The sequence below is a fragment of the Salminus brasiliensis genome, chromosome 7 (genome assembly GCF_030463535.1).
Source record: "Salminus brasiliensis chromosome 7, fSalBra1.hap2, whole genome shotgun sequence".
NCBI lineage: Eukaryota > Metazoa > Chordata > Actinopteri > Characiformes > Bryconidae > Salminus > Salminus brasiliensis.
This window is the reverse complement of record NC_132884.1, coordinates 2894903-2912068: the sequence shown is the minus strand read 5'-3', so window position 1 is coordinate 2912068 and position 17166 is coordinate 2894903. Positions and strand designations below refer to the sequence as shown.

Sequence of the window (17166 nt, the reverse complement as noted above, 5' to 3'; positions counted from 1 at the left end):
AAGGCGTTCTCTCGCCGTAGCGCTAATAAAGCTGTTAATGGAGCAGCCGTGCTCTGAATGATGGCACTCAAGAGGCAGAGCAAACCAGGCCAAACCCAAACCAGAGAGGACCACAGTCACTATCAACCTCTCTCGGCCTCTCTCTCTCTCTGTCTTTGTCATACACTCACATAGATGCTCTCACACGCACCTGTTTACGGCCTCCTAATGTCTTATCCTGCAATCACAGGACAAAGATAAACACACATACACACACATACATACAGCTCACAGTCATATACCCAATATTCCCAACGTTCATCAATTCAAACATTAAAACCACCTGCCTAATATTGCTTAGGCCACCAAAACTGGACTCCACAAGACCTCTAAAGATGTCCTGTGGTATCTGGGGGGCCTCCATGACCCTCAGTGAGCCTCAGTGAACCTCATGACCCTGTCGCTGGTTCACTGGTTGTCCCTCCTTGGAGCACTTTTGGTAGGGACTGACCACTGCATACCGGAAACCCATGTTTTAGACATGTCCTGACCCTCTGATCGCCTAGCCATCATGATTTAGGCCTGTGTCAATGTGTCTCTTCTTCTCACGCTCATCTGGCTCATCCTTCCTGAGCCCACACAGGGACGGAATTCCTTTAGGGGGCAGTGGTGGCTCAGCGGTTAGAGCGCCGGGATATCGATAACAGGGTTGTGGGTTCGATTCCCGGGCTCGGCAAGCTGCCACTGTTGGGCCCTTGAGCAAGGCCCTTTACCCTCTCTGCTCCCCGGGCGCTGGAGTTGGCTGCCCACCGCTCTGGGTGTGTGTGTGTGTACTCACTGCCCCTAACACATGTGTGTGTGTGTTCACTACCAGATGGGTTAAATGTGGAGGACACATTTACATATATGTGCACCTTTATCCTTTATCCTTATCCCAACTTGCTGCTTAATATGTATATCCCACGCCTTGACAGGCGCCACTGGAACGAGAGATTCAATGTTATTCGTTTCACTAGTGGTTTTAATGTTATGGTGGATGGTGCAGTTATATATATTTTTTATATATTATTATTTATTGTTCATTATAGATTCTTTGAGAGAGAGCGGGAGAGAGAGAGAGAGGGGTGGGCTGGAAACAGAGTTTTGAAAAGTCAAACACTGACATCTAGTGGTCATTTGTGGAACATCAATGCTACTCATAACAGATTTGCATTCTAGCTCGTAATGGCACTGCATGCTTGTCAGGGCAGTGTGTGTCCAACGTGATCAGATATCTGACCTGACCCTTAGCTTTACTTTAACCCCTTAACAAGCTTATGGCTTGCCGGCGGGCCAAAGAGTGTTATTACAAACTTCTATTAGCAGAGAATCGCCCCAGCAGGTTGTACAGACGTCTCTGTAGTTACTGAGTAATACACCCTAGTGTGTGATAAGCAAAGGAGTGTATAAGCTGTATGTTACAGAGCAATCTACAGGGGAAACTGGTCATTTTGCTGTATAGTCTGGGAACAGCAACAACTAATCACCTCTGAGATTTGAACCCAATACCTTGTGGTTGTCGGCTCACCTCCTAGCACACCCAGTTGTATTAATTATTGTTAATTAACCTGTGTTTTAATGGCTGATATGATAATTGGTTCTTAACGGTTTGATCATTTCTATCATATCCTCTTAAATATGCCATTAAAAGCTGAATGCAATCAAATCCTCACAGCCATGCTCCTCCAAAATCTAACAGAAAACCTCCACTGGACAGTAGAGACTGTCACTCCAACGAAAGCAGGATTGACTCTTTTTAAGACCCTGTTTTAATAAATGAGCAGGCGTCCCAATACTTTTGTCCATTTATATTTAAATATACGTATAAACCACTGTTGTGAACCTCTGGCTCTGGTGGTCTTACGGTTTCGAAACAAGCTTAGAGTTGATGTAGCCGAACTGGTGTGTATTTGTGTGTGTCTAAGTGGGTGGGGGTTTGGGGTTGGGGGGGGGGGGGGGGGGGGGGGCGGGCGTTTGTGGTAGTTGAGCTTGAAGAGGGATATCAGACTTATTGCCTTCAATAAAGTCTGCCTTAAAGGGCGGACAGAGACTACTGGGTTGCCATGGAAACAGGCAGACTAGCTAGCAAACACCCATGAGGGAAAGTGTTAATGGGCATGGGGCACCACAAAAGTGTATTCGTGTATTGTGTGTGTGAGTGTGTGTGTGTGAGTGTGTGTGTGTGAGAGAGAGAGTGAGTGTGTTTAACTGCACACTGGAAGGCCACAGTGCTGATACTTCAAGCCCCTGAACACTTTGCCACGGCAACGCCTGCTTTTATGGCTTCCCTCGCCAATCAAGCAGAGCCACAGCGTTGCAGTATAGGGTTATTCTGATGGAGCATTAGCATAAGTGTCCACTACGGGATTCCTTCCAGCTATCATTAAAAAACCTTGGTCTTTTCGGACATATTTAAACATCTGGACGTTTGATCTTCATGTGATCGACTCTGAGAGATGGAGGTGATCTAACTAAACTCACACACTGAAGAAACGTCTTTAATCATCATTTATAAACGGAATTAATAGAAATTTAATTAGACTCAGCTGCAGAACATCAGCTGCAGATGATCAGAACATGGTTGGAGAGGATTATTCTGGAGGAGTCTGGAGTCTTATTTAAACCTCAGATGTTTAGTCTGGTCTGATCTTGATTGATGGTTGAAGTGAGGGGTGAAGAAGATCACCATGGCCAGATCCAGAGAGCTCTCTGAGGCCTTCAGAAAGAAGGGCTATCAGAACTATTAGAAATCAGACGCTTCACTGTCCACTGTATAATTCATAGGTGGAGAACAGCTGACCAACATGGCCAGATCAGGCCGTCCAAGCAGGTTCAGCCCAACAGTCTCCAACAGTCCTAAAATGTCATCATGGGAGGTACGGGTAGCTCTTGTCATTAGTTCTGTGCCTCTCCCATCAGAAAGAGGCTGCACAAATGCCAGCCAACACCTAGATGAAGACCAGGGCTGCGCTCCAATTGCAGACTACATAGGGAGGTAAGTACACCAAATATGTTGCTATGCCAACATATGTCACTATAAGTTTTCCAGCCGCTGTTGCCGCTGCATTCGTGTCGTTATCCATCGTTATGTCCAATAACTGTTCTGGACGTGAGTAGCTCCTGCCTTTCCACTGTGCATTGCATTGTGGGACACTCAAAAACCGACTGGCACAGGCTCCGAGAGGCTCAGCTGTCTAATGTACAAAAGTATTGGGACACCTGTTCATTAATAATTGTTTCTTCCAAAATCCAAAAAAGGGCATTAAAGAGAGTAACTGTCTCTACTGCCCAGGGAGGGAAGGCTTTCTACTATTTGTGAACATTGCTGTGAGGATTTGACTGCATTCAGCGACAAGAGGTCAGCGTCAGTGAGGTCAGGATGTTGGGTGACAATCAACACCTTGCCTCATCCCCGATTCCCCATGTCATCCCAAAAGTATTGGATGGAGCACCAACCATCATTCCACTGCTCCACAGCTTAATGCTGCTGGGGGGCTTTATAGCCCTCTAGCCCACACCTGGCATTAGGCAGCATGGTGCCAATAGGTTCATGTTAATCTACTCCAGAGAGTCCTATTCTATTGGCATTCGAAGGGGTGTCCACAAACATTTGGACAGACAGTGTATCTCTTTCAGAGAGTCAGAGAAGGGAAACGTCAATAGCATAAACAGCCACTTTAATACTGTGGCGGGAAACAGACTGCCCTGAACGACTGCTGTAGGCATTTCTGGCTACTACACACACTGTCCGCTCAATACACTAACTGGCTTCTCCCGTTCCCAGTGGAGCAGAGGACGTGTTCACAGCATATTGACCGCATACTAAGCACTGTGTTTTTGCGGAGAGCAAAACAGTGCAATTACGACCCTGACAAAACCAACCTGCGACGGAACCTGCGACGAGATTCCCACACCTTGACTGATCAATAGATTTAGGAGGGTTTTGCTGTTGCAGACACTGAACAACAGCCGGTTCTCAGATATGTTAAAGAGGCTCATCTGAGCTGGATCCAACAATAAATAATAGATAAACGTCCCCTCACCTTACATACAGTATGTTTCCAAATGTTTGTGGACACCCCTTCTAATATATGCATTTAGCTACTTGCACCCATTGCTGACAAATGCACACACAGTTCGTCCAATCCCTGTAGAGAAGTACTGTCAATAGAATAGGACTCTCTGGAACAGATAAACATCATGAACCTATTGGTACCATGCTGCCTAATGCCAGGCGTGGGCTATAGAGGGGTATAAAGCCCCCCCCCCAGCATTGAGCTGTGGAGCAGTGGAAGAACTGTGTTCTGATGGTGGTGGAGCTCCATCCAGTACTTTTGGGATGAGTTGAGGAGTTGGGAATGATGAGGTGGGGTAGTGCTCATCCAATCATGCTGACCACACTAACGCTCTTGTAGCTGAATGCAATCAAATCCTCACAGCAATGCTGGACAGTAGAGACAGTTACTCCAACAAAAGCAGGATCAGCTTTTTTTAATAGCCTTGATTTCAGACCAAACAATGAACAAATGAGTAGGTGTCCCAAGACTTTTGTCCAAATACTGTGGAGCAGAGGGGGTCTGGGGGTGGTCTTTATTCTATCAATTTGCTTTGCTGTTGTGGTAACTGTACAAGTACAAGCAAATACCCACAGAGCTTCTGAGCCTGGACCTCAGAACACCATGATCTGCACATTTTTACACGTCCTGTGGAGCAGAAACTTGCCTCAGCTCATAAATCTGAATGTGAGGAGCACTGAATCTTCCAGTCTGGTGTTGGGTAATGACTGCTGTACCGCTAATATCTGCAGTGGCACCAGATGGGTCAGTTCTCACCTCAAACTTCTGTCTGAGCTCCACGTTCCCATCGTCCTCCTCCGAGATTGGCACATTGTAGTACTCGCCCTCCTCCTGGTTCAGCAGCTTATACCTGACACACACACACGCACACACATGCGTGCACACAGGTCGTGACCCTTCCATACGTACAAAAAAACTCTACAAAACACACCTTTTACTCTAAGTGTCATAACTACTCAAAACCTACACCTTAAATACTATGAATTATTTAGATACTGAATAAATAAGAGGAGATATTTAATAATTCGTAAAAGAACTAAAAATTTACAGTAGATACAAAATAATGTATAGCTGATACTGAATCATTCATAGTAGATACTGCATACATTACAAAAATACTGCAGAACCTATAGTAGATACTAAATAATTTATAGTAGATATTAAATACATTATGGTAAATACTGTATAATTTATAAAAGTGCTGAAAAATTGATAGCAGATACAAAGTGTATAGATACTAAATAAGTCATAGTAAATACTGTATCCAACACAAATGTCCTAAAACATTTATAGTAGAAACAAATTTAGAAGTACTGAATAATTTATAGTAGATACTGAAAAAATTGCAGATACTGTATAATTCATAGTCGATTTATGATAATTCATAAAAGTACTGAATAATTTATAAAAGATACTGAACCATTTTTAGTAGATACTGACAAAAATATAGAAGTACTGAATAATTTCTAGTAGGTTCAAAATAATTTCTTTCAGATACTAAATACAATATAGCAGATACTGTATAACTGATTACTGTACTGTATTTAATAATGTATAGTACATACTGAAAAAACATTTGCAGATACCAAATCATTTCTTTTAGATACAAAAAAAAACATTTTAGAAGTACTGAAAAATGTATAGTAGATACTAAATAATTTACAGTAGATACTGTATAGCAGACACTGTATCATTTCTAAAAGTACTAAATAATTTATAGCAAATACGTACTAATTTATTTTAGATACTGAAAAAAATACAGCAGATACTGTATCCTTCATAAAAGTACTGAATAATTTATAGTAGATACGGACAAAATTTGCAGATACTGTATAATTCATACAAGTACCGAACAATTTATAGCAGATACTGAACCATTTATAGTAGATACTAAAAAAATATAGCAGATACAAAATAATGTATAGTTGATACTGAAAAAAATATAGAAGTACTGAATAATTTATGGTAGATACTAAATTATTTATTGTAGATACTGAATACATTTTAGAAGTACTAAATAATTTATTAGTAGATACTAAATAATTTCTTTTAGATACTGAATACATTATAGCTATACATTATAGCAGTTATATACTGTATAACTGATATTTATAATTATAATTGATATTTATAATTGATCATTTATAGTAGATACTGAAAAAACATTTCCAGATACTACATTCTTTATTTAAGATACTAAAAACATTTTAGAAGTATTGAATCATTTATAGTAGATACTAAATCATTTACAGTAGATATTGAACAAAAATACAGCAGATACTGTATCATTCATAAAAGTACTGAATAATTTATAGCAAACACTTAATAATTTTCTTTAAATACTGAAAACATTTTAGAAGCACTGCATAATGTATTATACTCATTTTGAACAGTAGTGTTAATATGTGTAAATACAACACACAAACACACACACACACACACACACACACACACACAAACACACAGTGTGCGACCTTACCATCCACATCCTGGAGATTTTAATAGCTCTGACACGCCGAAAGACATGGCACCCATGAAGTCGTTCCTGGTGGTTCTGTCCCAGTCCCAGACCTCCACAGAAAGCCTGCGGTCCTTATCTGTGGCCCTCAGCTTACTGCACACACACAAAACCAAGTGCTTGGAACATAAAGCTTGGTACAGGGCTCTCGGCTGATTTGATGGTGTATATGTGTGTGTGTGTGTGTATGTGTGTGTGTGTGTTTCAAAGCCACACTGGCTTTGACAAATAGTTGCAGATAGCACGTTGCAGTGGGAGCAGTGGGCAACCACCTCAGCACCCAGCAAGCAACTGGGGGTTAGGTGCCCTGCTCAAGGGCACCACAGTCACGAATGCCGGTACTAGCAATCAAACCAGAGACCTTCCAGACCCAAGCCAACCTTGCTAACCTTTAGGCCGCAGCTAGAGTCCTATGTGGAGCTCTGGATTTTAGACAATCACGGAACTCTGTCTGCTATAGGCTAGGTTTGAGTATATATATAGACAAAAGTATTGGGACACCTGCTCATTCGCTGGAGTTACTGTCTCTCCTGTCCAGGAAAGAAGCCTGTCTACTAGATGTTTTAGAGATCACTGCTGTGAGAATTTGATTGCATTCGACAAGAGTGTAAGAGAGGTCAGGGGGTTGGATGATCACCACCTCCCCTCAATGCTAGGGGGGTATTCTACCCCTCAAGCCCACGCCTGGCATTAGGCAGCATGGTGCCAATAGGTTCATCTTGATCTGCTTCAAAGAGTCCTATTCTATTGGCAGTACTTCGCTCTACAGGGACTAGACTAGCTGTGTTTGTGTGCATTTCCACATCTGTCAGCAAAGGGTGTAGCTTAAAGCAGCTGAATGCGTTCATTAGGAGGGGTGTCCACAAACTTTTGGATATAAATTGTACTTAAACTGTGCCCTATTTATTTTGGCTCCAAAACGAACCTCTGCTTATTTTCTGGTAGCTAACTAGCCAGCTGACAGGAACACGTCGTATGCTTGAACAGCTGTCTGTGACCGTGTTTGTTTTGTTTTGTTCGTCTGAGGTTGTGATGAATCATTTAACACAAAGCACAGATTCCTTTGGGAGCCACAGGCTGAGCAATACAATGTACCTATATATATAAACAACACTGGCTATGTATCCTGGTCAGCAGTACAACAATCAAATGTGTCGCACATAGCTTTCTATTTCATGCAGAAATATAATGTCCCCATGTCCCCATGTCCCCTGCAGCCCCCCTGCAACTGATTCCCTCACTGTTTCCCTCACAATGTGAAAGACTCGTTCCAGGTGGGGTTCAGGGATGAGCGGATGGTCCTGGTCTTCTTCTTGGTCTCGTTTTTGGGATCTGGGATGAGCTTCAGCTTGACGTATGGGTCAGACAGGCCGTTAGGGTCCATCGGGATCAGGTTCCTGGCCTCTCCCACTGCAAAGAGTCAGCATGCACACATACTGAGAGACTCGCACAATACGTGGGTCATTTTACACTGAAATAAAAGTAGACTTGTTAGACTATGCAGCTTATTAGACTACATGTTTATTGACATTTATTATATATATATATATATATATATATATATATATATATATATATATATATGGCAAAAATATCTCCATATCTCCAAAATGGTTACTTTACAGCAGAAGCAAAAAAAATGTCTTAACCTTTAATGGAAGTCAATGTAAAAAGTTTTTATTCCGAGTCATTTTGCAGCATTTCTATTGGTCCGTTCATCATGGAATTCTGACACAATGTTAGAAACAACGAGCCAGATTCACCCTATGTCAGAAAGTGAGAGATGAAATGGAGCTGTTCATAGACTCCTCAGCAATGCCACTTATAGCAGAGAAGAACAGAGAAGAGCACAGAAGCCCATTCCCACTATTCTCCAGCAGAATGTCAAAATTAGAACTGATGTTTTTGACGAATTTTGCAGAATTTTTGACCTATATCTCAAGAATTTCACTCATTTTGTAGAATTATTGACCTTTTCTGGAGAGTTTGGTCTATTTTGTGGGAATATATATATATGTATGCTCTTGAGATTATCACTAATTCTATCCTTTTAATTACATTTTCTGGGGATTTAAGGAGGTTTTGGTGAATGAATGACTTATATTCTGAAGAATTTGGCCTATGTTCGTTGGAGCAAGGACTAACCTTCAGAGGATTTCAAATGATTTTGTAGATTTTCTTAAATGATTTTCTAGATATACTGGTGTACTGTTTTTGGAATACATACTTACATATTCTCACATTTTTTGTCTAATTTATTAAAGTCTATTTGTTTCTAAAGACATTTTCTTTACATTTTGCTTATTTCTTGAATTAATTACTTATTTTGTGAATGTAAACTTTTTGACCAATTTTGCAGAATTTCTGGGTTTAATAGGTTTAATAGGTTTATTAAATATATACTTATGTCCTGAGGTTTATTTTGTTGAAAGACCTACGTTCTTAAGATTTTCACTTACATTCAAGATTCAAGAGTTTAATTTTGTCGTGTTACACTGTATGATGTAATTCTTACTTTGTTAGTCCTCCATCATTTAAGTTAAATACTGTACACATAATTAAACTAGAGATATAATTGAAACTAAAGAAATCAGTAATATAATAATAATTTTGTCAAATATTATTCTAAATTTTCCAGATATACTGGTGTAATTTATTAAAGTGTATTTTTGTCTATTTAATTTCTAGAGACATTTTCTTGAGATTTTGCTTATTTCTTGAATGAATGACTTATTTTCTGGAGCTTTCAGCTGATTCTGCTGAAATAATGACTGATCTTTGAGACTGCGGCTGAAATAATGTCTTATATATATAAAGTTTGAGTGATGTGGTTAAAATAACGACCCCCCGCTTCTGCACATTCACATCAAATGTCCGAACAGCTGTTGACTCTACATTAGTAGAAGACTGAAGCGGTCAAAAAAAAGACCGGATCCAGGTCACACTAGGCCTCTTTCTGGACGCTTCCAAACTCAGCACTTCAGTATTTATTCTGTGAAAGGCTCTGAGATAAACTTAAGATAGTGGCTCTGTCCTTTATCTGAGAACCAGCTCTGACTCACGCTGGACGGAAAGCAATTACACCCCCCCCTCCCATCCAACCCCCCTCCCACCCACTCCCCCCTTCACAGAGAAGCCAGACTGACTTTTATTTCTGCCTTTTAAACTCTTCCTGTTTCTGAATGTCATCTCCACAATTACAGACACCACAAACCGCCCAAACAGCCTGTTTTTTTTTTTTATAGACCAAATTCCACTGTCAGTACCACTGCTGTCCCTGCCACGCCCAGCTGCAGTTGGACCTCGGATCAATGGGAGAAGGTCACCTGGTCTGATAAGGCCTCTTTTCTCCCCTGGGTATGTCTGCCCCCGTTGACCTGTTGAACTTACAGGAGGTACAGTATCTGCAAGAACATCCTGGCACCAGAAACCACAGAGCCCACCTTCAGAGTGGTCTCTGTGTGGAGGACCATCAGCACATCAGGCAGGTGACCCTGAAGGTCCGGCTCATCTGTGGGCAGCATATTATGTTTGCTGGCTTGTAACAAGGAACGATGCTATTAATCCTTGCGTCCCAGGAGCTGGACGTCTTCATTAGGGACAGTTAAGGTCAGCTCTGAAACCTACGTCTCACAGACGTCTCACCCAAACCCAAACAACTAAAGGTTACATTTTGAATATTTAAAACTTCCACTACCACTAAAATAGCCGTATGCAAAACAGCAGAAGCCTCTGCTGAAGCTGCGGAGCTCGGTCCAGGCAGACTGTAGGGGTGTACGAAAATATCGATACGTCGTAATATCGTGATATTATGTGCTGCAGAGATGTGCTGTATCGATTCCCTAAAAACACTGTACTGATTATTAATGAATAGTTTAGATGTAAGGACAGTGGTTCAGACAGGGGTTCATTTAGTGTTGTGTTTAATCCCTGACCACTAGATGGCAGTGCTGTACTCTGTATTCCGATATATATTTGACTTTTTTTTATTTTATGCAGATGATGGTGTGTTTTTATACTATGACAGTTTTCCTAAAATTTGATTTGAACATTTGATAAAATAAATAAATACATAAATAAATACAGTATCAAATTATATAGCCCCTGTATAGTCAATACGCAGCCCTACCAGACAGGCCATAATCCACATAATCCAATCTGGACACAGGAATGGCCAGAGACCAAAACACATGCACATACATGCAACCACACACACACACACACACGTACAGTAAATGCATGAGCACATATACAGCACACATCCCTCATCCTGAAAGGAAATGCTGTGTATTTTGTAGCATCATCTGACCAACAGGAGGCGCTCTACCCTTCCATTTCATCATAAGCCCTGTGCTCCAATCACTTCAATCAGAGTCTCTTTCCCAACCCGTCTTCATGTCTCTCCGAATCACTCCGGCCTTATTCACGTCTCTCAGTAAAAAAACCAACAAACCAACAAATATGGGAATTATTTTTGAAAACATATGATTTTGTGATTTTTTCACAAAACACCAACACACTAACTCGCGTCCGCTTACTTTTTTTTCTTACTACTGTACTATGCAAAGGTTTTAGGCACCTTTAGATTTACCTTTAGTTTTTAAATTAGAATTAAAAAAGCTCCTAATCTGGGCTGTAAGTGTTTCCACTAAATGGTCAAAAGTTTGTAGACACCTGCTCCTTCATAGTTTAAGGGTATCAAGGGTAAAAGCTTGCACCGTTGAACCCTTGAGCTGACCCTGGCTTTCTAAGCTGGGGTGCTGTACTGTACAAGAGTAAGAGGACAATAAAAGGTCCCAAATTATAAGCCTTAAGCACAAACCCCAGCGACAGCGTATGGACAAAAGTATTGGGACCCCTGCTCATTCACTGTTCATTCTGAAATCAACGGTATTAAATAAGAGTTGATCCTGCTTTTGTTGGAGTAGCTGTCTCTACTGTCCAGGGATGAAGGCTTTCTACTAGATCTTGGAGGAGCATTGCTGTGCGGATTTGATTGATTGCATTCAGGCCCAAGAGCATTAGTGAGGTCAGGATGTTGGACGATCACCGCTCCATCTCAAAGCTCCACAGTTCAATGCTGGGGGGCTTTATACCCCTCCTCTAGCCCACGCCTGGCATTAGGCAGCATGGTGCCAATAGGTTAATGATGTTTATCTGCTACAGAGAGTCCTAATCTATTGGCAGTGCTTTTCTCTGTTTCAGATATTAGACAAGCTGTGTGTGTGTGTGTGTGTGTGTGTGTGTGTGTGCACATTTGCACATCTGTGTCAGCAATTGGCGCATCTTAAAGTAGCTGAATGCATTCTTTAGATGGGGTGTCCACAAACTTTTGGACATATAGTGTATCAGCAAGAAAAGTGGTGGTGGTGGTTCTCCATCACTGTGTTCATCATCAGAACATCTCCAAAGCTCTCCTCATAGAGTCTAGTATTATTTAGAGTTCTCCTCAGATCGACACTTGGTTTGGTGGTAAATCAGGGCTTAATGATGGTAAATCAGGTGAGCTGCTGCTGCTGCTGCTGCTGCTGATGGAGTTGAACACATCCTCCACGCTGTGCTGGCTGGACTGGGGGGCGTCCAGGAGAAACCTGGAGGAACCGAGCTCTGTTCTTCAGACTAGCTCACCGACAAGATCTCACTACTTTCTTCAGAACAAAGGCAAAGGAAACCAAGCTCAGCAAGCTGCCCTCAGAGTCCCTCGCCCTCCTGAGACTCATTTCTGGAATATTTGCACTCTTCCTTGGCTAAATATTTTCTAGGCCCTGTTGCAGAGCTGCGAGCTGAGGCCCTCGCCCCTCACCCTCGCCCCTCAAGCCTCTGTCCTATAGTCTGAGTTGAGGACGGAAAGATCTGGGAAGACCAATCCATGTGTTTATGTCTTCTGTTTTACCCTGGAGCTACGAGGCTAATGTAGCTAACAAGCAATGGAAGCTCACCCCCAACAATTAGCATGGTGCTAACTACATGCCTAAATCGTCAACTCAACCTCTTATGGGACCTTTTCCTTCTAAAAACCCTTTTATTGAAGATTCCTCAAAGCACCTTAAGACGTTTCTGCACTGTTTAGATTTGAAGAACCTCCAAAAGTTCCTTGAGGAACAGTGTATGGTGTCTAGCATGGCATGGGAAGCACGCTGCATAGCTAATAACATCAGTAGGAGCCACAGTATGTCATAAAGAGTCTGAGACGAGCTACATCTGAGATAAAGGGAACATCGAGGAAATCTGAAATATGGCTTAACATGATGCTGGAGGCAGTGCAGTAAAATATGGGTTGAGAATGTACTCACAAGAACACACACAGGCCTGCGCAACGACACATGCTGTTCCTGGTAATGGGTGAGTGGTGGTAGTTAGCTGACAGCGGGAAAGACATTAGCATTAGCAAGTGCTAAATGAGGCTAGAACAGCACCAGAAGCTGCAACGACTTTCGACTAACGAGAAACCTGACGAGAGCACAACGCTCAGGCATCTGTCAGAAGGAGCGTTACACAGTTTCTAGCTGCGCTGAAGGAATCTGAAGGCTCAGTTTGTCCATTTTCCTTCAAATGTTGGACAATAACAGAAGATTATCTACAGATTATCAGATATTTTACACTAAAAGCAGTTTTTTTTTTCGTTGGAAACAGCTGATCTGATCTTGAGTCGACTCTTGAATGTGAGGCTTGAAGATCAAGACGAGTCTTGAAGTGCGAGTCTGAGTTGAGCTTTGAGTCTGGGTGCGAGTCTGAGTCTCTGGGGAACAAGTCTGAAACAAATCTTGAGTCTTATAGATGTGGGTCGGAGTTGAGCTTGACTGAGTTGAGTCTTAAGCCTCTGGCTGAGAGTCTTGGATCTGTGGCTGGGAGTCCAAGACGAGTCTTGAGTTGAGCTTTGAGTCTGGGTGCGAGTCTGAGTCGAGTCTCTGTGGTACAAGTCTGAAATAAGTCTTGAGTCTTATAGATGTGGGTCAGAGTTGAGCTTCGAGTCTGGGTGCAAGTCTGAGTTGAGTCTTAAGCCTCTGGCTGAGAGTCTTGAATCTGTAGCTGGGAGTCCAAGACAAGTCTTGAGTTTCTGGGTGCGAGTCTGAATCGAATCTCGAGTCTTTAAATGTAAGTCTGAGTCAAGTCTCAAGTCTCTGGGTGAATGTCTAAGACAAGTCTTGAGTCTCGAATCTAGGTGTAAGTCGAAGCTTGAGTCTTCAGCTAGGAGTCCAGGACAAGTCTTGAAGTCTCTGAGTTCGAGTTAAGTCTCTGTGTGCAAGTCTGAGTCAAATCTCTGAGGTAAAGTTCTAAGACTCATCCTGGGGACTCTGTGGTGAAGGTTCGAGATGAGTCTTGAGTCCTTGAGTTCCAGTTACGTTACCGGGTGCGAGTCTGAGTCAAGTCTCTGAGGTAAAGTTCTAAGACTTGTCCTGAAGACTCTGGGGTGAAGGTTTGAGAGGAGTCTTGAGTCCTTGAGTTCAAGTTACGTCTTTGGGTGCGAGTCAGAGTCGAGTCTCTGAGGTAAGGGTCTGAGACTCGTCTCGAGCAAGTAAGTAAGAATTGAGTCTCAGGTCTAGGTGTGAGTCTGAGGTGAGGGTTCGAGATGAGTCTTAAGTTACGTCTCTTAGTCTCAAATCTTGACAGTCTGAGTTGAGTCTTGAGTCTCAAGGTTTGAGTCTTTTATTTATTACATCTGTTATTTGTGGTATAACTGCAGAACCTCACCAGCTCTTCTCAGACCGTTTTCCAACTTTCTGAACTGGACTCGTGAAAAAGTGCTGCGTCATCTGGCTTGCTGTTCCAGATTGGCTCTCAGCCGTGTGGAGAGAAAGTTGCTGGGCGTGTGGAATTGTGTAATGTGAAAAAGGCCTCACACACACACTTCTGAACAGAGAGGGTTTTTTCCCCTCTGGAGGAGGGAGCCTGACCTCCGGCCTCTGACTGGGCCTTTATATCAGTGTTTACTGGAAAAACAAGGCTCACTTGTTGAGTGAGTGTGTGTGTGTGGGGGGGGAATGTGAGTGTGTGTGTGTGCCACAACAGGACCTTATGTCACCTTTTGGACGTCTTTATCAAACTGTAACAGAGACAGACGTTAAATAGTCGGGGGATGGAGTGTGGAGGAGGGGCAGTGGGGTTATCAGTGTTAACCACTCTGACTCCTGAAACTCTTCAGACTCCTGGTGCACTGGAGGAGATTCACTTGCCCAGACTGACCCAGTGTTCCCAGTACAAATCAGAAACACTATTGTCTATTCACCTTATTTAGCCCCGCCCACTTTCAAGAGTTGGTTTAAAGTAGCTAGCTATGCTAATCCAACATTCCAACAGGCTACTTTACAACAGCTAACGTTAGCTTTTCAACACAAGACAAATCGGACTGAATCGATCGGACTGCTGCTCTTAGCATTCTGTGGAGGTGAAACCAACACCAGAACATCCAGAGAAATGGCTCGGTTCTGAAGTTCCAGTGAAGCAGCCGCTTTTCAGGCTTTCAGGTTAGCTAATTAAATTAATGGTCTATCATGTTTTATTGATATAATAATAAACTTAATACGTTCAAAGATCTCAGCGATTACCAAGAAGTGTTCATGTGCAGGATGATTATAAGTCATAAATAATAACTATTAGGGGCTCCACCCCCTGCCTTAAAGTTCGGCAGGATCTGCGAGTGTCCTGATGGTGCGAGACCTGGGCTGGCGACGGGGGCCTGTCTCATTAATTGTCAAGCTAAAATGTACGATTTATTGCCCCCCTCTGGTAGAACTCAGTAGAGCAGGAGGGACAAAAAGAGACCAAGCAGAAACAACAAAACTGAAACCGTGAAACTGATGAAATACACTCAGAACTTGATCATAAACGGCATCAGAGGTGGAAACGGCAGGGGAAACACACTGCGTGGCAGAGACGCAAGACAAACACACTCCCTCAGAAACAGGAAAGAGCTGGGACAGGTGAGAAGGGCGTGTGGCAAGTGTGCAGAGCAGCAAGGAGCAAGGAAAACCAAAGCAAACCGAAGCACAGGCAGGGAAAGACTGGGGAGAGCTAAGGACGCAGACTTACAGCCAAAACATGGACATGGGAGGAGTCAGGGATGGAGAAGGGAACATAAACAAGCCCACGAGGACGAGGGAAAAGCAGACCAGCAAGGAAAACAGATGTTGAACACGGGGGAAAAAAAGGAAAACAGACCAGAGGAAACACACAGGGGGGAATATAGAGATACAGTAAATAATCTTCAATAAACAATATTCATACTACAGTCTCCTAATGAGAAAACAGCCAGTGAGGAACCCTGAGGGCCCTGTAGGCCTTCGCAGAAGACCCAGTTGTCTCTAGGTTTACTCACAGGGTACGTTAATTAACAGTTCCTACGGCAGGAATTATTAAGACATTATTAAGCATTATTAATCATTAATTATTATTCAGCATGAATAATTACTATATTTTGAACTCATGTCCCAATTAATCAATGCACTAATAATAGTACTTACACATTAATGTCTCTGTTAATCATAAACTAATGATAGACTTAAACATATGTCTTATTAATTATTACTTTTTGTTTCCCTTGCAGTAAAATGTAACACATTTCTACCCTTAACAACATTTAATTAAGGGTTATAAATGTTTATGAAGTGCTTAGATAATGTTTATTAAACATTCTTATAATACACGTGTAATAAACACTAATGATTCTAAGTAATAAATAATAACTATAATTATTTTTATTCATGAGACATTTCTTGTATATAAATTATCATTATTACTATTTTATTTGTTTAAGGGATTTGTGCAGTCAACTTTACAATAAGGGTATACTTATTTAAAAAATATCATTAAACAAGTATTAATAAATGGTTGAGTAATACAATTAAAGACAATTCATTATTGGTCGATCATGTTTTATTGATATAATAATAAACTTAAAACATTAAAAAAGCCTGACTACAGATCTCAGCGATTACCAAGAAGTGTTCATGTGCAGGATAGAGAAGTAAGTGGACACCTTATGAGCAGCAGTTAGACCGTAGGGCCGGTCCAGAGCTGTGTTAATTTACCTCACTGTTCTTTCTCAGACACAGAAATGTACACAGCTTTACAGTTCTGGAGTGGAGCGACTGTCTAACTGCCTCCTTGTCAAGACGAGACTCAGAAGATCGTAATCACTATAGCACTCCACGATCAGGAGTCTGGGATAGGAAAGGCTTCGTTCATGCGATGGGGGAAGTTCTAGCCTGCAGAAGGGACTAAACAGTAAACATACAGAGGGGGCGGAGCCACAGTGGTATTAAATCAGTTTAGGTGGAAAATAAAAAAACAGGCATGAGAGGCTGTAGTGAATCGGGCCCTCAGTGCCTCGGCTCTCTGTTTACTCCGAACTCCAAATTCTGGAGCGAGCTCCACTGACGAGCCATGCAGCAGAATGCCTCAGCATAATGCATGACTGCCGGCTCGCTGGAGCCAGTGAAGATGGAGTGGACGGAACGTCTGAAGACACTGGATCACACTCTGACCTCACTCGACCCCGCACAGGAATGTTGAAGAGCCACTTTCCCCTGAGAAAACGAGTTTCTACTAACAGGA

General features: G+C 42.2%; 1 protein-coding gene across 1 annotated transcript in view; it reads right to left on the bottom strand.

Moving 5' to 3' along the window:
* Positions 1–17166, bottom strand: part of prkcaa (protein kinase C, alpha, a) — a 151907-nt gene that overhangs the window by 46402 nt on the left and 88339 nt on the right. Inside the window, 3 exon segments of the mRNA XM_072683428.1 lie at positions 4851–4944; positions 6574–6708; positions 7866–8022. Coding sequence (XP_072539529.1) covers positions 4851–4944; positions 6574–6708; positions 7866–8022 — 386 coding nt within the window.